General features: G+C 40.1%; 1 protein-coding gene across 4 annotated transcripts in view; it reads left to right on the top strand.

Moving 5' to 3' along the window:
* The window catches only part of LOC119655099 (repressor of filamentous growth 1-like), a 142,160-nt gene that overhangs the window by 25,713 nt on the left and 95,607 nt on the right, over window positions 1-20,840 (top strand). The window contains exons 1-4 of one of the 4 annotated variants that reach the window (XM_038060815.1): window positions 1,613-1,952; window positions 10,596-10,808; window positions 10,968-11,194; window positions 11,998-12,150. In XM_038060815.1, coding sequence (XP_037916743.1) covers window positions 10,742-10,808; window positions 10,968-11,194; window positions 11,998-12,150 — 447 coding nt within the window. In that variant the 5' untranslated portion in view covers window positions 1,613-1,952; window positions 10,596-10,741. Of the gene's footprint in view, window positions 1-1,612; window positions 2,137-10,595; window positions 10,809-10,967; window positions 11,195-11,997; window positions 12,151-20,840 lie in introns of those variants that run through there. The other 3 variants (XM_038060814.1, XM_038060816.1, XM_038060817.1) reach the window with 3 other exon arrangements.

The raw sequence follows: 20,840 nt of genomic DNA, 5'->3' as shown, positions 1-20,840 counted from the left end.
AACCTTATGGTGAATACACCCCCTTATGGTGAATACACCCCCCACTATCGTAATTTTTCATGATGACCCCGCACCAAACAGGAAGAGTTAGATGACATTCTTACTTTTCGTACCCAGGCAAATTCGCTAATGCATTTTTGCTGATACTTTTTGTTTTATTTTTTTGACCAGTAGGTGTTCACTCTAACTCTAAACTATTAATAAATGCATAATAATTCTTTATTTAAATATTCGGGATTCAGTTCTACCGCAAGTCGCACAATAATTTCAACTTTCAAACCATCTGTTCTAGTAGCTGAAAGCATATGCACAACTAATACCTGTGTAGGGACCCTTTATATAGCTAAGTTAGTATATCTTCCATATCTCACTAATCATTCGCATAATTTAAAATGCAACAACCGTTATTTGAGAATATATGCATCATATTGCAACTGGAAACCGGAGGTGCATATGCTCTGCTACGGGTATCTCATCCCCAATAACTGAGAATCTTCCGTGTTAGCACGAAGGCACCAGCATAAATTTTAGTACATTAAGGTTTTAATGTCTCTAGTTCAGTAGAGTGTGACGCCTAAAACGTCGTAACAATAATATTTTTTCTCATAAGTATCTCCTATTCGCGCTTGACTGTTCCTACCCTGCCCTCATGCTGTTGTTGCTCTATTGTTGCTACAGGTGTTGCTTTCTTATTGTAACGTCTTTAGGCATGAACTCGTTTCTTTTTTCTGAATAATGGCAAACGTAAGAGGTGCTACGGTAGTACATTTATCTGAATGGAAGAGTGGAGGATAAAAGTAGTTAGACAGGGACTTAAGAGTTACGTATTTGTAACTGGTGTTGTTCCAGAACTTTCATTGAAAATAGATACACATGAATATTCACTTTGTAGGGACGCATTTAAATCAAGAATAGTTCCATTGAAAATTGGTCCCAGCCCACCTCTCCACGGAGGGAGCCAGCTTGAAGGACATCGGTGAAAGACACCAAATTAACCAAGGCGACACTGTTGATGCTATTATTATTGACCAAAATTCGGATTGAATCATTTGCACTCAAAACTTTTCTCCATCATTGTCATAAAACTTGAATAGTATCTTAATGTATATCAGATTAGATACGGTGTAGGTGTAGTAGGAAGGGAGATTCCCGCGTGTGTAATATTCGACATTCACTCTATTACTTCCTATATGAGAAGATAGGCTTTGAGACTTACTTATTTTGAAAATCTATGTTACAATTGCTGCTGGAGTGGTTGTCTCGTTGTCTTGTTTCCTAGCGAATCATATTTTTTCCAGTTCTGGTTTCGATTGTTGAACTCACTCCACACACAGTAGTAACCACGCTGATCGCTTAGCAGCCCGCCGACGCGTCGCTTCGTACAGGGGTTAATTTCGGAGTGGAAAGTGCACTTACGATTAATCGATTTCGCTTCTTAACTATTGAAGAAGACGTGAGTGATTGACACTTAGAAAATCTCGATTACGGACCCCGAGTGGTCGAAATTACTTAAAATCATCGAACTAATTGATTTTTCTGCGATTTAAGTGTGAAAAAGGTAGCCGCGAAAGTATAACCTCCCCGCGAACTGGAAGCTTTTTTTGTCCCTTCCTTGAGTGGAGCCAATCGGTCAGAATTAATTGATTTTTGGTTGTGTTTGAATTTCTTGAATTTGAAGGAATCACTTTTGATGGGAAGGGGAATAGTATCTAAACGAAAGGAGTTCTTATGTTGCAAATATCGCGCGATCGTTAAAATATGACTGACTGTCGCCTCCCACACATTTGAAAAATTGAGTGTTTTATGATTGTGCGGACGTGATCAATGCCTCTTCCGAAATGAGTCGACACAATGATTTCCCTACAAGGAGATCAGTGATCGAAAAAGATTAATACAGAATAAAATAAGAAATGAATAGTGAATAGTGAATTGTGATAAATAACGCACGCGTGGTGAGTCGATCTCGACGAATTAATATTCACGTCGAATCCATCAACGCAACTTGTGACGCGATATAGTGATTCTACCTTGAGTGTTTTAATTGAATGTACATAAATTAATATGCATAATTAAAGTTTGTGCCATATGTGAACAGACACCTGTACATATGTTCTATGTGGATTTCAATGAGGAGCGGTAACATTAAAGGATCTTAGTCTTTGCTAGGCCGCAATTGTTTCTTCATTGCACGCAAACCTTGCTCAATTTCATGACAGAGTGGTATAACGAGGTTTTTCACGGCCCGACAATTTCTCTTCCAACCGGCTTCGTTACCGCGTTATTAGATGCTAGTTGAAAAATTTTCCGCTTCACGCTAACTTACTTCCGAATGTTGCTTTTGATATGAATAGAAAGAATCAACGGTGACTTGAAGTGCTAGTATAAACGGCATCGATTCGGCCTTCTTCCAAATGGGTATTCTGATCTACCAAGCATAATTTAAGGATACTTAATTAAAGTAGATATCGCAACGTTGAGGTTCTATGCACGATTGGTCAAATATGAAAATGAATGTGCTTCTATTCGCCAATAATGACTTCAAACGACCCCAGAATGCTCCTTGTTTTAGCTTCAGTGAAAATCTCGGTGTTATTAACCTCATCCACCGCTTCAAACATAGCTACGTGTTCGAAGCCGTATTCATGTTAGTAACATATACAAGGAGCATATACACTAACTAGAAGACGATTTAAATAGAATTTTAGCTGTTTGTTTCTGAGAACTACCAAATATCAGAGCACCTCATACCAATAAAGATTCGAATACCGAGGATCAGGAGAATCTCTACGAAAAGTCTAACTAATCATGGCAAGGACCACTGACAATAATTCACACTGGAGGTCTTATTTTGAAAATGCGTTCCTAAATCACTAATCTCAAGTATAGCCTTCATGAGTGTAGACCTAACGTAACTATTCTCAAGGACAAGGGTAGAGCTAAACAATAAAACCGAAAAAGGGGTGAATATTCTCCATTCAGAAGCACCAAAGCTTAAATGCAGTTCCAGTGAAGTACCTGTAGACACACACTTATTTACGTACCGCAAGTTTGGGATGTTTCCTTTTTAATCTCTGATGGGTCTGTAGGCAGGGAAAATTTAACACTACATATTTTCCACTAGCTCAACTTCCTACTTACAGGATGGGCACGTATCATCCTATAATACTCTTACTCTAAACATATATCTAACTAGTGAGCTATGGCTATGATCAGAATGTTCGCAACACTTTACTTTTTTGCAAACTGGCTATTGTTTTTTATTCCTCAATGTCTGAGAGAAGAGTCAGAAGATATCTTCTTTTATACTACTAAACACTGAATAAAAATAACAATGGAATTTAAAATAACTGAAATATTTGGTTGATAAGGATCCATTACTCCCTACAAGCACCTTTCAAAACCTAGGGCAAGACAACATCACCTTGTTTTGCTCTTTTCGGAGGGTTGGAGAGAGCGAAGCAGAGTTTTTTAAGGTTTTGTGTAAAACATCACCTTATTAAAATCGGTTCATTATCTGTCTCTCTTTCAGCCTTGTTTTTTGAGGAACTGGAAATCTTTAAAAAACTTTGGCTTAGACATGCCAGAGTGGGATTTTTACCCACTCAAAACACCTCCGATTCTTGTTCCTCCGCTTTTGCTACCTGCTTATGGATCTCTCTCTTAAGACTTTTTCACCAATGATAAAAGGGGCGTGGACCTGACGTTATATATCTTCATCATCTCATCTGCCAGGGTGTTAATAGGCATCATTCCCGAAATGACGAACGCAACGTCTTCTAAGACAGTCCTCAAGGCAGAACACCCTTAACGCTGTTCTTCTGCAGATCACATTCAATTTATGTGCATTTCCTAAAACATAAAGCGCTTTTCCCGAAACTGGGACTGCATACAGCAAAATAGAACTGTTTCTATGAGCAGCCTGCATCGTTGCCGCAAGCCCGTTTGGCATCGTTCTTGCTAGAGCCATACTCGTGCCGGATGTTTTTTCGCAAGTGTGCTTAATGTGTTGTTTAAAATTAAGTTTTCCGTCATCGCAGCAAAGTATTTAATGGGAAGCTGATATGATGATACCATACTCGTAACGACAATGTATTCCTTGATTCCATTATCGGTGTCATGCAAAAGTGTAGCTATCGGTAATAGCAGCGCGGTAGGTGGGAACACCAATCGTAACCAGAGTCTTTCGTGTAAGGTTTCAATTGGCCGAATTTAATGCATTCTCATGTCCGGAGTCACCACCACGCAATATTTGCCGGTACAACCCCTTCCGTAAATTGCATTTTCGGCCAAGCGAGTAACCATTGGTTGGCTCTGGACGACCTTGGGGCTGAGGAAATAACCCCTGGTTGATTTTTAACAAGAGAGTAGGGCACGTGATCTCCGGAGATAAATGGTCTATGAATTGTCCCGTTACAATTTTATAGGCGCTGCCCCATGAGTCTATGTCCGCTTCCTTAAATTATTCCCTTTTGCTTCGCTGGATGGCGGGGTTCTTGCGATCTTCCCGGTAGGCATACTTCTTTTGCCCTTGATCGATCCTACCTATTGATTCCGTAGCCATTCACCTGGCTTGGTGACAAGTCGATCGAAGGCTGGCCAGTTCACTATTCCAACAGTAATTGGGCCTTCTAGTGAAGAATGAGTATCTCCCAGGCATCGATGCATCACATGCTGTAGTGATGCATTGTATAGCATGGGCTGCTATACTTGTGGAGGCGCCTGTAGCTGGTCTAGCCGCTCAGTCATGCATGTTTGTTCGTCCATTGCTTTTGCAGAACACCCTGGTATTCTTTAGAATCTCTGTGTCCGGTGTACGAATCTTGTGTGCTGTGGCTCCGTCTTAGTTGAAAGGTGATTGCCTCGCTAACGTGCTGACAAAAGACAGATATACAATTCAAGCAAACCGCCCTTTCCGTTAGGTTGGCCAAAGTCTATCCCACTAGGCGAATGCTTGTATTAAATAGCGTTAGTATCTTTGCTGCTCCACTGGCTGGCCCATGTATTAAAGTCACCGGTGTGCCACCTTGATGATTGAGTTTTATTAATATTAACCTCATTTTTGGTTTCCTAAATTCCGGGTATTCACCACTTCCGGCACTATGCACAATAGGGGTTTGGGATCCTTATTGCACTCCTTGGCAATATGCCCTTTCTCCCCATACCTTCACCATCGATCTGACCGGTCGACGCCGCAAGTGCATGCCTTTGCGAAATGTCCAAACGTCAGGCATTTGAAGAACCTCTTCAAAGAGATCTGTTCCCTTAGACGGCAAACAGCACATCCAGTCCGAACCTTTCCACGGACAACAATTGGGTTCTTCTCCGATTCAAAACAATGCAGACCACTTTTCTGAATGTTGCCTCATGGAGATCCTTGCACACATTTCCCAAAAGCGTTACTATTGTGTATCAATACTTGGTTACGAAAGCCGTATGCCGTAAGCCGTGCATTTCATTGTTGCCCGTTCTTTGGTTTTTGGCGCTGACAATGCCGTCTTGCCTTCATTATTGTGCTACTTAAGATCTCCTGCCGCCTGCTCGATCTTGATCAAAGTAAATTGTACATCTCGGGTTGTTTTTCCCATAATATCAATATTATCAGCGTTGGCCGGTAGTTGGGTGGACTTGAAAAGGATGGTGCCTCTTGCATTAACATCTGACCTGTAAATATAATTCAGTAAAATACGCCAAAATATTATATTATAAATATTAAAATAGATTTACACATATGTGTAACATGCATGCTTCTCGAAGCAGAAATAAAATCATCTTCGCCATTAATGCGCACAACTGAAATAAAACCATCGATTTTGGGTATATCCCACTGAAATTGTTCCTTGCAGCCGTTATAGTTTCTGCAAAGTTGCTGATTCCACTCGCGCGTAAATCTGGGAACCTGATATTTTTCTCAGAAGGTGGAAGAAGGGAGTGATCATTCAGATTCCTGAAGAATACACCCATTTTAAGGGCTGTAGCGTGCGCATTGCCGCCGCGAGAATAATAGTGAAAAAAATCCTTTAACGTGTCAGAAAGCACCCCGAAAATCGATAAAAAGCAAGTTGTTCCTCATCCACACGACAGCGTGGTTATGAGGTGCATATGCAGTGCTCTACCAAGAAAAATCATTCCGGGGAAGCAAACAGCTATTATCAGAAAGACATATGGAGGGCTAAAATGTCACGTGTTTTGTATAAACTTTTCAGAAAGTCCTGGAAGGAGAACATATTTCAACAAACCAACCGCAATTTAAATGTGATCATATACGAATTTTTAGCATATAGACGAGACATTCGGGTGGACTAAGTTTAATTCGTAGAGGTGCTTATTAAAGCCCACTAGGATAGAAACTCGGTTATAAATGAACTCCTGCAACTATATCTTCTTTTTAAAGTTGTCTGTCCGTCTGTCTGTCACACGCATTTTTCTCGAAAGCGGTTACAGTTATTGACCACAAATTTGATGGAAAAGTGTGAACTATGGATGTGGGTCCCCATACGTGTAAGAAGGGGTGTACATTTTTTTCGCCGAATATGGTAATGTATGGTATCAAATGAAAGGTCTTAGTTAGCACTTTTTGAAGCCGGTCTTAGTTTTGACATTTGTTGTTCTTAGAAAAGTGGGGATTGCAGGGGGTCGAAAGTGATCATTTCATTCTCCGCCCCATTCTCAAAAACTGCTCAACTGGAAAATATGCAAAAAATCAAGAGGCCGCCACTACATTGTGCCTGTTCTCCGAAATACCCTCCATAGCCCGTTATCTGTTCAAATTAGGTTAATCATAGTATATTATCATAATTTTTAGTAATTGACTGCAAAAGTCTCTTAAGTTTACCTTAGAATCACGAAATTTAGCAGCATAGTAGCCTATAACATAGAGCATGATCCCAACCACTTTGGTGGAAACCGGACTATCGCTAACAAAATTATAATAGGTTAAAATTGTTGCTTCTGGGCAAATTCAGGACCTTGAATGCCAGTATCACACGAAAGTGGATATTCTAACATAATATATGCATATATTATGTGCGATGTACTAATAGGACCAATTTCTACTCAAATATTTTTATAAAACAAATACACAAAACCTTCCGTAGCTGAAGTGTTCAGCTTCCGCTTAACCAACTTCCCCTGTCTTGAGGTGGAAAAACTTAGAAAGACACTTCCGTCGTGCAACGTCGAAGATAGAGTGGGCGCGTGTGGGATTCGAACGCACGGAAAACCATCCTGGCCCTCCAGCCCCGCGGGACCTCATGGTAGTGGCTTTGCCTTTAATCACGCGTCCTTCTGAACCTTTCTACTTGCCTGCTTTTTTCCTTTTTTTTTTTGCAGTTCCCGCTATAGACTTTTATTATTGCAGGGGAAACCGTAACCCAGTTCTCCTTCGATCTCGACATTTCTGCAACTATACTCCGCTTACGCTCGTGTACAACGATTTGCTCACATTCCTGTAATAAACACCATGTCTTATAAAAAACTGGGTAATGTGGTAGTTGGTCCCCCATGTTCCCGCTGAGGTTACACCCTAACGTTGGGAAGGAGTCTGTGCGTCCACTGCCTCTTCGTAGATGCTCAACCCCTGTCCCATCTGCTTTGCAGAAGTCCAGTGCACTCATTCCTTTCGTCAGAATGTCGACATATTATATAGTTCTAAAAGCACTCCAAATCCTCATACCCGTCCGCCGATAAACCCTATTCATCTTCTTCTGTCCTGCTCTAAGAGTTTGCAAGTGCTTCTGTTCACGCAGGTGACGAGTAAAGCAGAATGGTTCGCACTACCCCGACTGGAAGCAATCTCCCACAGTATTTCGCCAATATTCAGCAAGATTTTTGCAAGTGCCGCAGTGACACTGGCTGCCATCCTCAAGCATTTGTTAGAGGCCTTTACACGACTATATATCCACCAACTTCCACTTTCACAGTGTTTTTTTTTTCTACGGTTTGTCACCCGTAGGAATCTGTTGTAAATTACTGGCACTCCGTTAACTACCCCATTGTTTCCAACAAGAAGATCGGGTTTGCTCGGTTTTAAAAATAACACTAACTTTTGTTTTTTCCTCTTTTTCATTCTTTTAGGTGTACCCCCGAAAGTTCGAGCTTAATCCTTACTGCCAACTTCAAAACCCGGTAAGGGATATGATCCAAACCTAGAGCCTTGTTGACGCCGATCCGATGACATATTTCCTACAGAACCTCCACAGTTACTGGAGATATTAGGCAGACGTTGAGCTGAACAACCGTTTGCTTTTCGCTATTTTCAAGGCGGGGAAACAGAATGGTGACATTTTTTAGGTAGCGCAGACACTTGAGGCGCTCTTAGCAGCCTTTCCATTGCCACCTTGTTATCCCTACCCGAAGGGTTTATATCGGCATAGTCGCACATTTGTATAAAGTAGTTTCTTTTATTCCTCCTATTAACCACTTTTAAGCGGCCAGGTAGTGAATTGTGTCTCTAGATTTTCTAGATCGTCGCTGCCGGGCTTTCTTCTGAGCCTCTGGTGAAACTTCCTTGCCCGGAAATATGCGTCTAGGAAATTGCCTGCAACAATATGTATCAGAATACATATCTTGTTATCGTTTGTTTCTACCTAACACTCATGAATTTCCGCTTCTTGTTTATAACATCCCTTAATATTCTTCCTGTTTTTCTTGGACTTCAACCCCCCTTCCTCCTAAAATATTGGCTCTTAACCAAATTTTCGTAAACAACATCAACTTATGTGAATCTCTCCACTTCCAGATTTTATAAAACTTTCGAATTCTGATTTTTGAAAGATATGACTCAATGATGATAGCAAAGGGAGTCTTATCTATCTTTTTCAGACAGCCATACTATAGATTACATGGGACTATACAAAAATATAAATATATATAAATATAATAATAATAATCGTTGGCGCACCAATCCATATTGGATTAGGGCCTCGAAGTGTGCTAGAGCACTTCATTCAAGACCGTTACGGTACACTACAGAATAGCCTGTAGGAGACAATGTGGTCACCATTGCGCTCGCCCGAGATTATTACCTTGATTTGACTCAGGTACTCATTCACAGCTGAGCCGGCAGGTATCCGACGTCAAACCAGGATCCACTGTCACCAGTGAGATTTGAACTTCCGTACGACAGTCTAGTGCTCTAACCACTGAGCTATCCGGACACACGTATATAAATATGATAAAGTTTAATATGTAGCTGAGGTGAATAGCAAACGATCCTGTAGATCACACCATGACCAGTAATGTATCCACCATTTTAGTAAATTCAATTGGAGCATGGGCTTCGCCTTACTCGTGAGCTGGGCAAAACTACCAATTGAAAATGACAACACCATATGGCTAGAAAAATTCGATCTTATTATTGAAACCTTGGAACATATTATCAAAAATATCTTTTTTCCGTACTTTATAACTGTCATGAATGTTTAGTACCTTCTATAATAAGTCGTAGGACACTTTCGCCAGTTCTTCATCTTCGGTGCCGTCCAAGTGAAAAAAACGGCGTTGAATTCGCCTTTGACGAAATAATTTAATTTCGTTTCGCCCTTTTACTATAATGGAAGCATTGAGCTCAAAAAGTCATTCTGTAAATTTGGATCTTCAAAACGGTTTGCAATCGCAAACTTCCAGATCTTTCTCAGATGCTCCTCGAATATAACTTAATATTTTAGAAATTAGCATCCCCTTCGCTTAGCTACAGTCTTATTTATCTTTCAGTATGACTAAAAATATAATCAACCTGAAATTGGTAATTGCTCCACAAGATCAGATAAAATACCTATAAGATCAAAGATAGGTCATTGCTATCACTGGTGCTTCGTGCATCCTTTCACTGCATGTACCAGATTGTGGTTAAAACTTAGATGAAACACTTTTGCTAACTTTCTACCGATTGATAATATATTATCTAGAACCATAACGATTTTCCGGTTATATCTGTGGAATATAACACTAATTCAAAGTTAAAACAGAAAACAAGACCAACAAAGGTTGAATTCCCATGCTATCTCGCAAGCATTTGCTACTATGTTTCAGATATTTACGAAATATTTCGCATCCTCATGTCATGACGAAGTTAATGTCCTGAAAATATGTTGCGAGCACTATAGCAGTCTTTTAAGATTTATTTACGTCCACGATCTAAATGAAATAGCTTTTTATTTTTAACACTCACCATTAAACCTCCGGCCAAAAACGAAAGACTTAAGCGAGAAGCCCACGATAAGTTCTACTACGTTCCAATGTTTATACTCAACGATCAATGACTAAGCCTTTGAATTAACATAAGAATGCAATAGAATTTAACCTTACAATGTTGAAAATGTTTTGATGCTCATAATCGAAGATCGGTAACGCAGATATGATGAGCGATAATCACGGAGCTAATTTCCACTTTATATGCAAATCGGGTTTACGAAACGTCCATTTCCATGATACAATTCGTGTGCAAGGTTAAGGCTAATTGTTAAATTATTGTATATTTGATTCGAATTTAATTTAATTTAGTTAGCTGCAATTAAGTAATCAATTTTTTTTTTGTAAACCTTAAAATTTCATTAATTCATCAGTTTTAAATGAAAATGTCTGAAAATTTCACACAGCCCATCACGTTAAAATGGCATACGTTACTAAATCAGTGAAAGAACGAATAAAAACATGTTCATCATTAAGAATAAGTGTCTTGAGAAGTAGTAAAAACGTGTGTGTCAATTCAAACAATAGTAATTAGCTAAAAAACCGCATTAGCATGCGCGTGAGAACCGTTAGGCAAGTGAAACAACAGCAACGACCACGTATCAAAAAGCAACAATCAGGTACCTTTTGCGAAACTATTAAGTCATTCATCTTGCAGACAGCGCACAGATTACATAATCATCAAATGAATCCATATCATTGCAGATTTTACTTATTCATTATTAATGTGGAGTAATAAAAATGGCTGACTGAATTTCTGGTTTGTTTTGTGTTTGCAGTAGTTCCTAATGATGCCAACGAAATTGCCATCAGAAGCTATCACCAATCCACAAGTGAGCACTGTATTAAAACAGTAACCCCGCCATACAGAATGCCACCACAACCCCCGGGAGCTAGTGCAACCCTGTATGGTGATGCTCCAATTCCAGGTGCTGCCCCTATCGAACTATCAACTACTCATATCTCTACAAACATCACATTAAGAACACATTCATCCAAATTTCCGGTGAGTTTAATTAATTATTTTTGGGTCTTTCACCATTTTTGTTTGAAGTTTACTTGTAAGGTATTTGGAGGGTAGGTGGTAATTTGAGAAAATAAGTTGATATTCATTTTTTCTGCTCTCCAAAAACTCAGCCACTAACGACAAATATTTGAAGTGAAATTGAAAGACAGAAATCTATCTTTCATTGAAGATGAACATTTTATTGCAGACATTAAAAGTTTCACTTCGAATCCATAACATCACATTTGAAGCGACTGAGAACTTACCTTTTACATGAATTCATTTTATTACCACAGACATTCCTAAGATACATACATGCAACAAATATTAAAGTGGAATTACTGAAATCTTTAGCATTTCTTTTAATGCAAGATCAGTAAACAATATTTTTTCTCGTGTGTTGTACTTTCTACGATATCCTCCGCCAATTACTTTCAAAGCAACACCATAAAAATTTATAAGACCTACATTTAGCAACTTGCGAAGGTGTTTCGGGCCAAGGGAAACTACTTCAGATTATCTCGTAATGATACTCTTAACAATGGCACCGCAGCTCAGTAGATTGATTATTCTTTTTTGTCGAAAGAATGCTGAGAAAGTTCCCAGGCCTATCGTCGATCTCATTACATTCTATGAGCTTTTTCGAAGTTTCCAAGGAGCAATAGTATTTCGCGCTACCAAACCGTGTCACAAACCTCTGTCTAGATTATTTAATACACAATCAAATACATATATATGTTCGTATAGAACTGACGGAAATAGTACAAAAAGTTCTCATTCTTCATTTTATTGGGCATCCGCAGATTGAACGTGAATTGGTGCTAAGTAGCGGCGACAAAGGCTCCACGAAGATTCCTCTTATGAATGATCGCACTAGCGGCCTTCAACATCTTTTACCACGATCAACCTCCGGAGCTGTTGCACCAGATCATCCACCTAAACAATTACAGGCTTGGGTAAGTGCTAAATGATTGTTAAGTGTTATCGCCAATTATTTTAATGAACTTTAGCTACGGAAAAAACAATGAGGAAGCTCAATGTCAGGATAATGACTCTAATGGCGTAAAATTGGCTCTGATCGACCGGAAGATATGATAGCGCTTCTTGGAACAGATTATGGACTGATTTTAGCCTTAGGAGGAACTTCCCCAATTAAATATTTAATTACCTGCTGCTAGTTCATTCAATAATTTTCAATTATATAATAGACACTACTTTTATAAAAGTAACTTCATAAGACATAAGAAAATGGAAAGCAAAATGAAGCTTCACGGCAACCTTTGAATAGCTAGATAGACGACATCTAAGCTCGCATTATAATAATCTGTAATATGTCTACGCGCACGATTTCTGAGGGCGTCACCTAAAGAAAAGAGACATACTTTTAAATTTCTTCATTCCGCTAAGTGAATCTTTATGATTACATTCTTCATCGCTACTTAACAGTAAGTACATCATGCTAAACGTCAAATACGCCGTGGGCTTAAGTATACACTCGAACTCTTCCCTGCTTGTCAGAGAAGAAGACTCTAAATGGGTTAAAAATTTGTGGGCTAGCAACCAGTAAATTTCGAAACTTTACTCCTACCGAAACTGTTTGGATAGGAACTGACCTCACGCCAAAGACCTTTGGCAACAGAAACCGGATTATGATTGGTTTCTGAAATGTGCGCACCATCCTCAATAACGGTAGCGAGAGTCCCCAGAATGGTTGCTTTCTGCAATTCGAGCGAGAATTTCAATGACATAAGTTGGACATTCTGGGGCAAGTACGATGATGGGACTTTGGAAAGTACTCCTCCCCCTCCTACCACATTAATGGCAATGTGGTTTAGTATTCTAAAAAGCCTAATGGCAGCAGACGCGAATCTGGCATCTGGTTGCCTCTGATGGCTACTGTGAGGCTCGTTTTCCTGACCTGGGAGCCGGTTTCTGACAAACATCTAACTGCAGGATTCCGGTCCAGGCTGGTCAGTATAATAATTACACAGTAATTTGCACCAATGGACGAAATGTTCTCTCAAACATTTCAACGGTCCTGTCAAGGATGTTAACAATCGACTTCTCATCCATGATGATGAACAGCTGAAGGAGTGAAAGAAATACTCCACCACGATTCATAATCCTATCATATCTGGTGTAGTTTCGCCTGTTGTGGAAGAAATTCTTAATCACCATAAAATGCGAATACAGCCTGTTCCTCCAAGCCGAAGAAAAATAATTTCGTCTGTCGATGGACTGAAACTGTATAAAAATGTTGGGCTCGACGGTCACCTCGCGGAATTGTTTATTGCTACACCTGCAGTTTCTGCAAATCTACTATTTCCACTTGTATTGGAACTTTAAGAATCCTAGATCTTTCTGAGAGATTGAAAGTAGGAAATGATGGTTAAAATTCCAGAGAAGAGCACCGGTTCCCTGTGTTCTATTTCAACGTTTATTTGTGTGCCCCCTGCCGTTGTAAATGTTTCAGTTAAAATAACCTCGAGCTCATCATGGAACATCTTGAAAGTTTGATCGACATACAGCAGGCTGATTTCCACTCTTTAATCTCCTGCGTTGACTGCTTCAACACAATGAGCATCATTTTGGAACAGTGAGCGGAGTTTAGATTTTTCGCTTCACTTGCTCTTTATCGATTTCAAGAAAGCTTTCGGCAGCGTGAATAGGGAGTTTTTCTGGCTTCCTTTGCGCATCGAGGTAAAATCTCAGGAGAATTAGAGGTACAAAGCGGAGTCCGGCGAGGCTATATTTTGCCACCAATTTTATTTCTTCTTGTTGGCGGTGTAATTCCTCATACTGCCCTGTCCGAAGGACGTGGGACACTTCAATAAACGATGTCATTTTTCCTCCAACACGTCGTTTACGCTGATGACATCTGTTTGCTCTCTCACCGGATAGTCTGGAGATAAACAGCAACAAAACCAAGGTTCTAAATTTGGCGGGTTATCACATTCGTCCCATCTGCATTAATGAATACAAAAAAACAGAAAAAAATAGCAGCTACCCACTGAATTGATATGGAGTTTTAGTGCTGATAACGCCAATTAGCTGAGATTCGAGTCCAATAATCTTGTAAGTTTTTCCGTAGTCACTTTTCTGCTACCAACCAACTCAATAGCGTTTATTTTTGTCTGAAATACCTCTTACTTGATTGCCTGTCGGCAGAAACTATAATTGCCGAATTTTACACATAACAAAGATACTCTCTTTTAAACTTTTTCAAAACGTTTCCGTTTTGTCATTTCCTGGAAAGTGCATTCAAAGCAAATATCCAAGTTCATAGTTTTTGATACGATTTACACGCCCCCCCCCCTCCCTTTGGCTGGACGCCTTCCCAAATGCACGGCGTCCGGGAGGCATGTACGTGTTTCCTTATACCAGAATTAGACCAATTGCGTCCACATCATCAGCTTTCTTTTCTTTCGCTTTTCCTGCTAAAGGCGGATAGAAAGGTTCTGACAAGCGAGCCTATAGTCGCCTCTCCTTTGCATTTGAAGTTTCCTTCTGCCGAGCCTACTTCTCCCATTCTCTGAAATAATTTGGCACTAGTGTCACTGACAATATCTTCCCCGTTTCGTTTTCCATTTAGAAGATATTTTTTGTATTTGGTTTCTCACTCTTTAGATGAACATATCAACCCACTGAATGTTGGACTCTCGCAACAGTAAGCCGTCCAACTACTAACTAAACACCTCCCCGTTATCAGAGAAGCAGCATGGATCCGGTTAACAGATTACTTCGGGGTAGCGCTCTAATTCTCTCGCCTTAGGGAGCTTCAAGTTAGGGATTTCGTTCCACCAAACGGAGGCGAGGAAGAGAATTGCTAGTTTCAAGAACTCCCTACAATCCGGTCCCTCCACTAGTCGAGTTCAATGTTCTTTGTGTAAATAACAAAGCGAATGTAACATGCAGTACGGTTCTATCTGCCAGCGCACCTCTCTCTTTCAATGTTGGCCGGAGAGAGCCCCCTCCCTGGTTGCTGACGAATCCCATACCACCTACCACAAGAAAACAGTTGTGAGCGGTGTCATCCACCACCCCATTGTAGAACATCAAATCAAATCATGCCAATCTTGACCAAATAACACGACAAACCACTATATCTGCACAAAGCGCTTAGAATACACCTTGTTTCCAAGGGCTTGAGTCAAAACTTCCACGCAATAAACTAGAGTGGACTGTGTTGCTCTCATAAGAAAACGTTTCCTGCTAGAAGGAGGAACGCTAACGTTTGCCATTAACCAACTTAAGGCTCCAACTATGGCCTTGTTCACTGCTGCTTCCTTTTTAAATCAAGATGACTACCTCCATTCTTTGAAGCAAAAGGCTGCATGAATATCCACTTACCCGTTGTATCAATATGCCGACTCTGCCCTGTTCAGCAGTTCACTCGGCAAAAAGTGTGGCAACATGATCTACTTAATTGGCAAGGTGCGACTTTCGTCTGATGCGTTTCAGACGACCTGCACTACGATGGGTCCTAGTGCTACTCCCGACGTGATCTCCATCTACCTCTGGTCATCCAACGTTTCGTAGGGCAAAGAATGGCCCTCAGATAGTCCCTCAATAACCGCACGCGGTAACCCGGTATGTGGGATTAACTTTCGAATGTGCCTAGCCTATCCGGAATCTTACGGAATTGAAGCTGTTTCTGACATCAAGCATTACGAGGAGAGCATATTGTCGAGATCAACTTTGGGTGCCCCACCCCGAAACACAGGTTCTACAACCTCCATGAGAGCACCCTCTGTGATCTCCCTTAACTTAACTGTCTTGCCATCTTCTAGCGACAAGGAAAGCTGCCACCCTCCAGGTAAGCAAGAATGCACCGAACAGCATGCAGGTCCGACCGATGGCAAAACACCTTTACATATTTCCGCGAGGATACTATCGGATGCTTGTGCCATGTTCATAGCAGGGACTACCTCTTCCGAGTCTTTCAAAAGAAAAATTGGACGATCTTCGGCGCACAATTCGATCCATCTATTCAGCATTAAGTGAATACGGTTTTAGCTGATCCATGTCCTTTCATTGTATTGCATGCCTCCTCTCGGTCGTTTGACGTTGTGCCAAACGGTGGAGGTTGTGGCACTCCCTCCGCAGGTTAGCAATTATCGCCGTTCACCAATACATAGAAGGCTTGCCACGGCTAAATACCCCCGGAGTATGCGCAAAATGTCTTTACAAGGTTCATAACTGAATTTATAACAATGTCAGCTGCAGCGTCCCTACACTCCGAAGTATCTTAAAGTGCGGCTCCGGCTACTGCAAGAGTGTCGACGAAGTGTCGATCAAGATATCATTTTTTTTGTTTCATATTTTTGCGAAAAAAATCGGTTGAAAATAAACAGATATCGTTCGGAAAACTTTTCCACAAATTCTATATTTTCAAGAAGGTCTTATTCTAAAGCTAGGTTTAAAATTTTAATTTATTTGAATGAAAATTCAGAACATCCGCTTCGAAAAACATTGTTTCAATAAGGACGTGGTTAAAATTTCCAGTAGTTGAAATCATAATTGTCTTTCAAAATGAAAATTATTTCCTTCTTCACCCCTTTTGGCACTATCTCCAACCGTGGTGCCAATTACTATTACTTACACCTGCAACTAAAAAAAATACATTCCTAAGAAAACGAAATTTCTCTGCTTTTGTACACAATCCAGCAACCTTAACATTAGCTCAGTAAATTAACGTCACTGCCATAAATAAACTTTTCCGAATTGGTGAAAAAAATCCTCGAAGTGCCGACAATCTTGACCTAATTTTTATACTTTCAATTTCAGTTTCACAGTACTTAGAGGCTTAAAATAAAAGCCTTCTCTCGTATCTTCAGATATGATAAAATTATAACCAGCCTAATCAATGAAATGTTAATTACATAAAACATCTTACAAATAAATGACTGGTTAAAGCTCTTTCTTTCGGCTAACGTAATGACTCTAAGACGCTCATAAAATTTGCATAAGCTACTTTGCGTTCTCCTGAAAAACATACAAATCGGGGTACGCATTGATGATTGCACAATATAGCCAACAACTTAGATTCATTAAAAACGATTAATAAAATTGCCAGAAACATTGATATATTCACTTTTACCCAGTCATTGAGTATATTCGAAAAGTAACGCTAAATTTGTAAAACAAGAGTAGATGGACCTGAAATCTAACCCGAAATAGATGCTTCTCTCGGTTTTGGCTTTAAAGAAATCCGATTACGACTTACTTGATTAGCTTACAAATAAATTTAACACTTTCTGGAGCCGTATTTGCGCTTATGCCGCCATTAAAAATTCAGTTAATCCACGCCCAACGTATATTCGCTATGCGGTAACTTGGCTTAAAACTGTGGCATAAGATCAAAACCGGAACTTTTTCCTCCATTGTCCGTAAATAACTAAATATTGCACAATTCTTTATTTAATGAACTTTTACTGTAATAATACCTTGGCCGATTGTTGAAATACTGCCAGTATATGTACGAATGCATGCATGTGCGAATAGATAGCATTTTTCGTAGAGTTTTTGGGAAGATCTCGGCTTGTTTTGAAGTAATTTCATTTACGAACGTGGGCCGAGCAATAGGAGTATCTGTTTGCAATGAATGATTTCTCAATCAAAAATTAATTAAATTTTCGTTTCCAAATCTAATTCACACTGCGAACAAGTGAAGAGACCCGAAATTCCTTGACTGCCGCATCAACGTGAAACCTCTCTTTCAAGATTGGAACTCTAATCTAAAATTACGAATTTTCTCAACTAAATTAATATTAAAGCACATGAGTTTGTGCATTGAGGTTTGGATCTAATGAACGGTTTAAATTTATATTACCTTGAACAAAATTAATTATTCGGTTGCGTAACTTCTAAATGGGTATGCAAGTACATGCGAATACAACCCTGTATTAAATACACCTTCTCCGATCATCATACCTTAAATACAAATGAACTGCACTTAACGCAAGAAATCTGAGGAATTCTAGTAAAGTGGGAGCTCGTTGTGCTGTCTTATATTCTTAATCGCTAATAATCCAAAAACGTCATTGTCTTGTCATAGTTGTTTGCGGTTTTAAATAATTTTTCACATATATATTTTTTATTTCTAATTCAGGATTCCCTGAAGTGAAAGTAAATATTTACGTCCAGAACGCTTGCATTTCAATTTTATAATTAAAAAAAAAATCGGGTTAAAACGAGCACAGATACACCTCAATCGGGGTTCTTTGATATATTTTACTTTCGACTTAAAACGTGTGTAAAGTTAAAAAGACTATTTTTTTCAGCCACAATAATATTTAAAATGAATCCTTTAAATCTAACGCAAGCCAAGGATGATTTAGTATGTAACTGCAACTAATGGATCTGGAAACCAATTGGTGACCTAAATTGCGCACGAGAAATAGAGCAGAAAGTATCTTTTTGTGGTAAAAAACTTCTGTCAAGTCAGAAATTGGAAACTGGGTATTTCAGGTAGGAAAGATTTTGGGTACTACCGTCCTACTTGAAATGCGATGGCGATGGTGCTCCCAACTTCTACAGAAAAGAAGATGTGGTAGGCATCATCCGTCACGTCTTTGCAATAAATACAATCGGGCGACCGTGATTTCCCGACTGTGTGCAAGTAAGATTGGAAATACCCATACCCGCTTGGTCACTTGGTTTAGGTAATAGTCAACCTCACCGTGCTTTTGATTGAACCATGCCTGTAGATCTTTTATGAGATGCGCGGTCCATCTACCGCTCGATTCTGTTTGCCAAATTTGCTACCATGCGCAGAGAGTACGGGCTCTCTGTTCACAAACGACAGTTTCTTTATTTCCCTCGTCTTTCCCGCTATCACCTTTACAGCTGGCTCCGAGGCGGTACGATAGGCGGACACAATTCGCAGAGCCTCTCGTCTTGGTACTTGCTCTAGGCGCTTACAGTACATTTTCTTACTGAGGGAATCAGAACATATTTCGGAATCGCGACTGAAACCCGCTCACCAGCAAAGGACGCCTGCTTCCGACGTTGAACATCAGCCGACAAATCTTTTTTGCGCTATTGCGAATCTGTTAGAAGAAGCTCATCTTTGCTCTATCACGGCGCCAAAATATTTCACTGCCAGCATTAACAAAACCATGATTCCACCAACCAGAATAGGGAGGGCTGTGGAAACCCTCTCGTTGGTTAGCACAATAGTTTTATCCAGATCTAGGGAGAATCCATACTCACCCATCGATCTGCTTACTCGCCGCATCACCGCCTCTCCTTGGCCAGCAGCGGGCGTTTCTCAGTACTCCCTCCTTTTTCGACAGCGCCAGTTCAGATATGATGAGTAGGAAAAAGGGCCTGCACGATTTCTTCCATATTCGCTGCTTCCATAGAACAGAGCGACTGATGAGCACCGCTCATCTCTGTTTACGTCATTGATTAACACCTGCCAGCAGCGTGCTTTTTGCCTGTTGATTTCGTGATGGAGTTCCTTTTCCCCACTCTTATACCATGCAGTTCTAAGCGTCACCTCGTTTTGACCTCTTGCGAGCTGAACAATCCCGCCGAAATTTGAGGCAATTCTTTCATAGGACTGCAATTCCAGGCATCCACCAGTACACAGGTAATTTCCCGAGATGCAATTTTCTTGCGGGAGCCGGGATATTATAGGATGTGGTAATAAGGCTCATTGTTGAATAAACTAACGTTGGATAGCATGGATCTAATTTTCGTTACACTATTAATTCTTATAGCATTAGATAGTGTATATCGACAGCCTCATTCACTCGCCCACAACAAAAATGTCCTCTTCTTTTCCATATTTGATTTAATTTCTGTGTGTCGCTCGCACAGGTAATGTAAATTCATGGTTTCGCCTTTTGTCCCCATCTACTCGACTAGCATAGAACCGCACTGAGCGCAAACGTCTTCAAATGTGCATATGTACATGTCCTTAATGGGCACACCGAGCACTCTTTTTTCTACATGTGGTTGTTCAAATTTACAAAAAATGTATTTCATAATTAGAAAAGCAGTGACGACATACTAAAGCTTCACTGATTCCCTTCGAAAGGATTTTCCATATGCCTTTGCTTACCTAGATGTTTTCCATATGCCTTTGCTTACCTAGATGTTCGTCTAACGACAGTAATCATAAAACCACAGATTTATGTCTTGTGGGAAACATGTTTAGAATTCCACCTTACCTCTCCATCGGGTTCGAACTCTTGTTTAGACGTTAATCCGTTTCACGTCTTTAACAAAAAGTTCACGTATCCTGCAAACCAATACGTGGAACCGCACTTGGATCTGAAATACAAAACAGAAACGCCTGGAAACTGGAAATAGAATACAAAACAAATCTTGCCTCGACCGTGGGCATAAAAAAAATCGTGGCCAGAATATCAATACTTTTCCTGCCTGAGATCTTTATCAGGCGCAGCTTTTAAGTTCCCACCTTTCCCTTGTCCACAAATTTGATATCCCTAAAAGCTGTCTGGCATCTTGGTCTACGCCATCTGCCGCATCTTCTTTTTCTGCCTTATTGACTTTTCGGCCTGGAAAATCCTCACCCATATGGATTGAGTGCTCCGCGCACCTCTATTGAGCCTGATTTTATTCACAACCGGAAAATTGTGGTATCGCTTATAAATTTCGTCCTTTTATAGGCATA

This window comes from Hermetia illucens, chromosome 4 (assembly GCF_905115235.1).
Source record: "Hermetia illucens chromosome 4, iHerIll2.2.curated.20191125, whole genome shotgun sequence".
Classification (NCBI taxonomy): domain Eukaryota; kingdom Metazoa; phylum Arthropoda; class Insecta; order Diptera; family Stratiomyidae; genus Hermetia; species Hermetia illucens.
The sequence above is the reverse complement of the archived record's forward strand: the minus strand, read 5'-3'. Positions and strand labels throughout refer to the sequence as shown.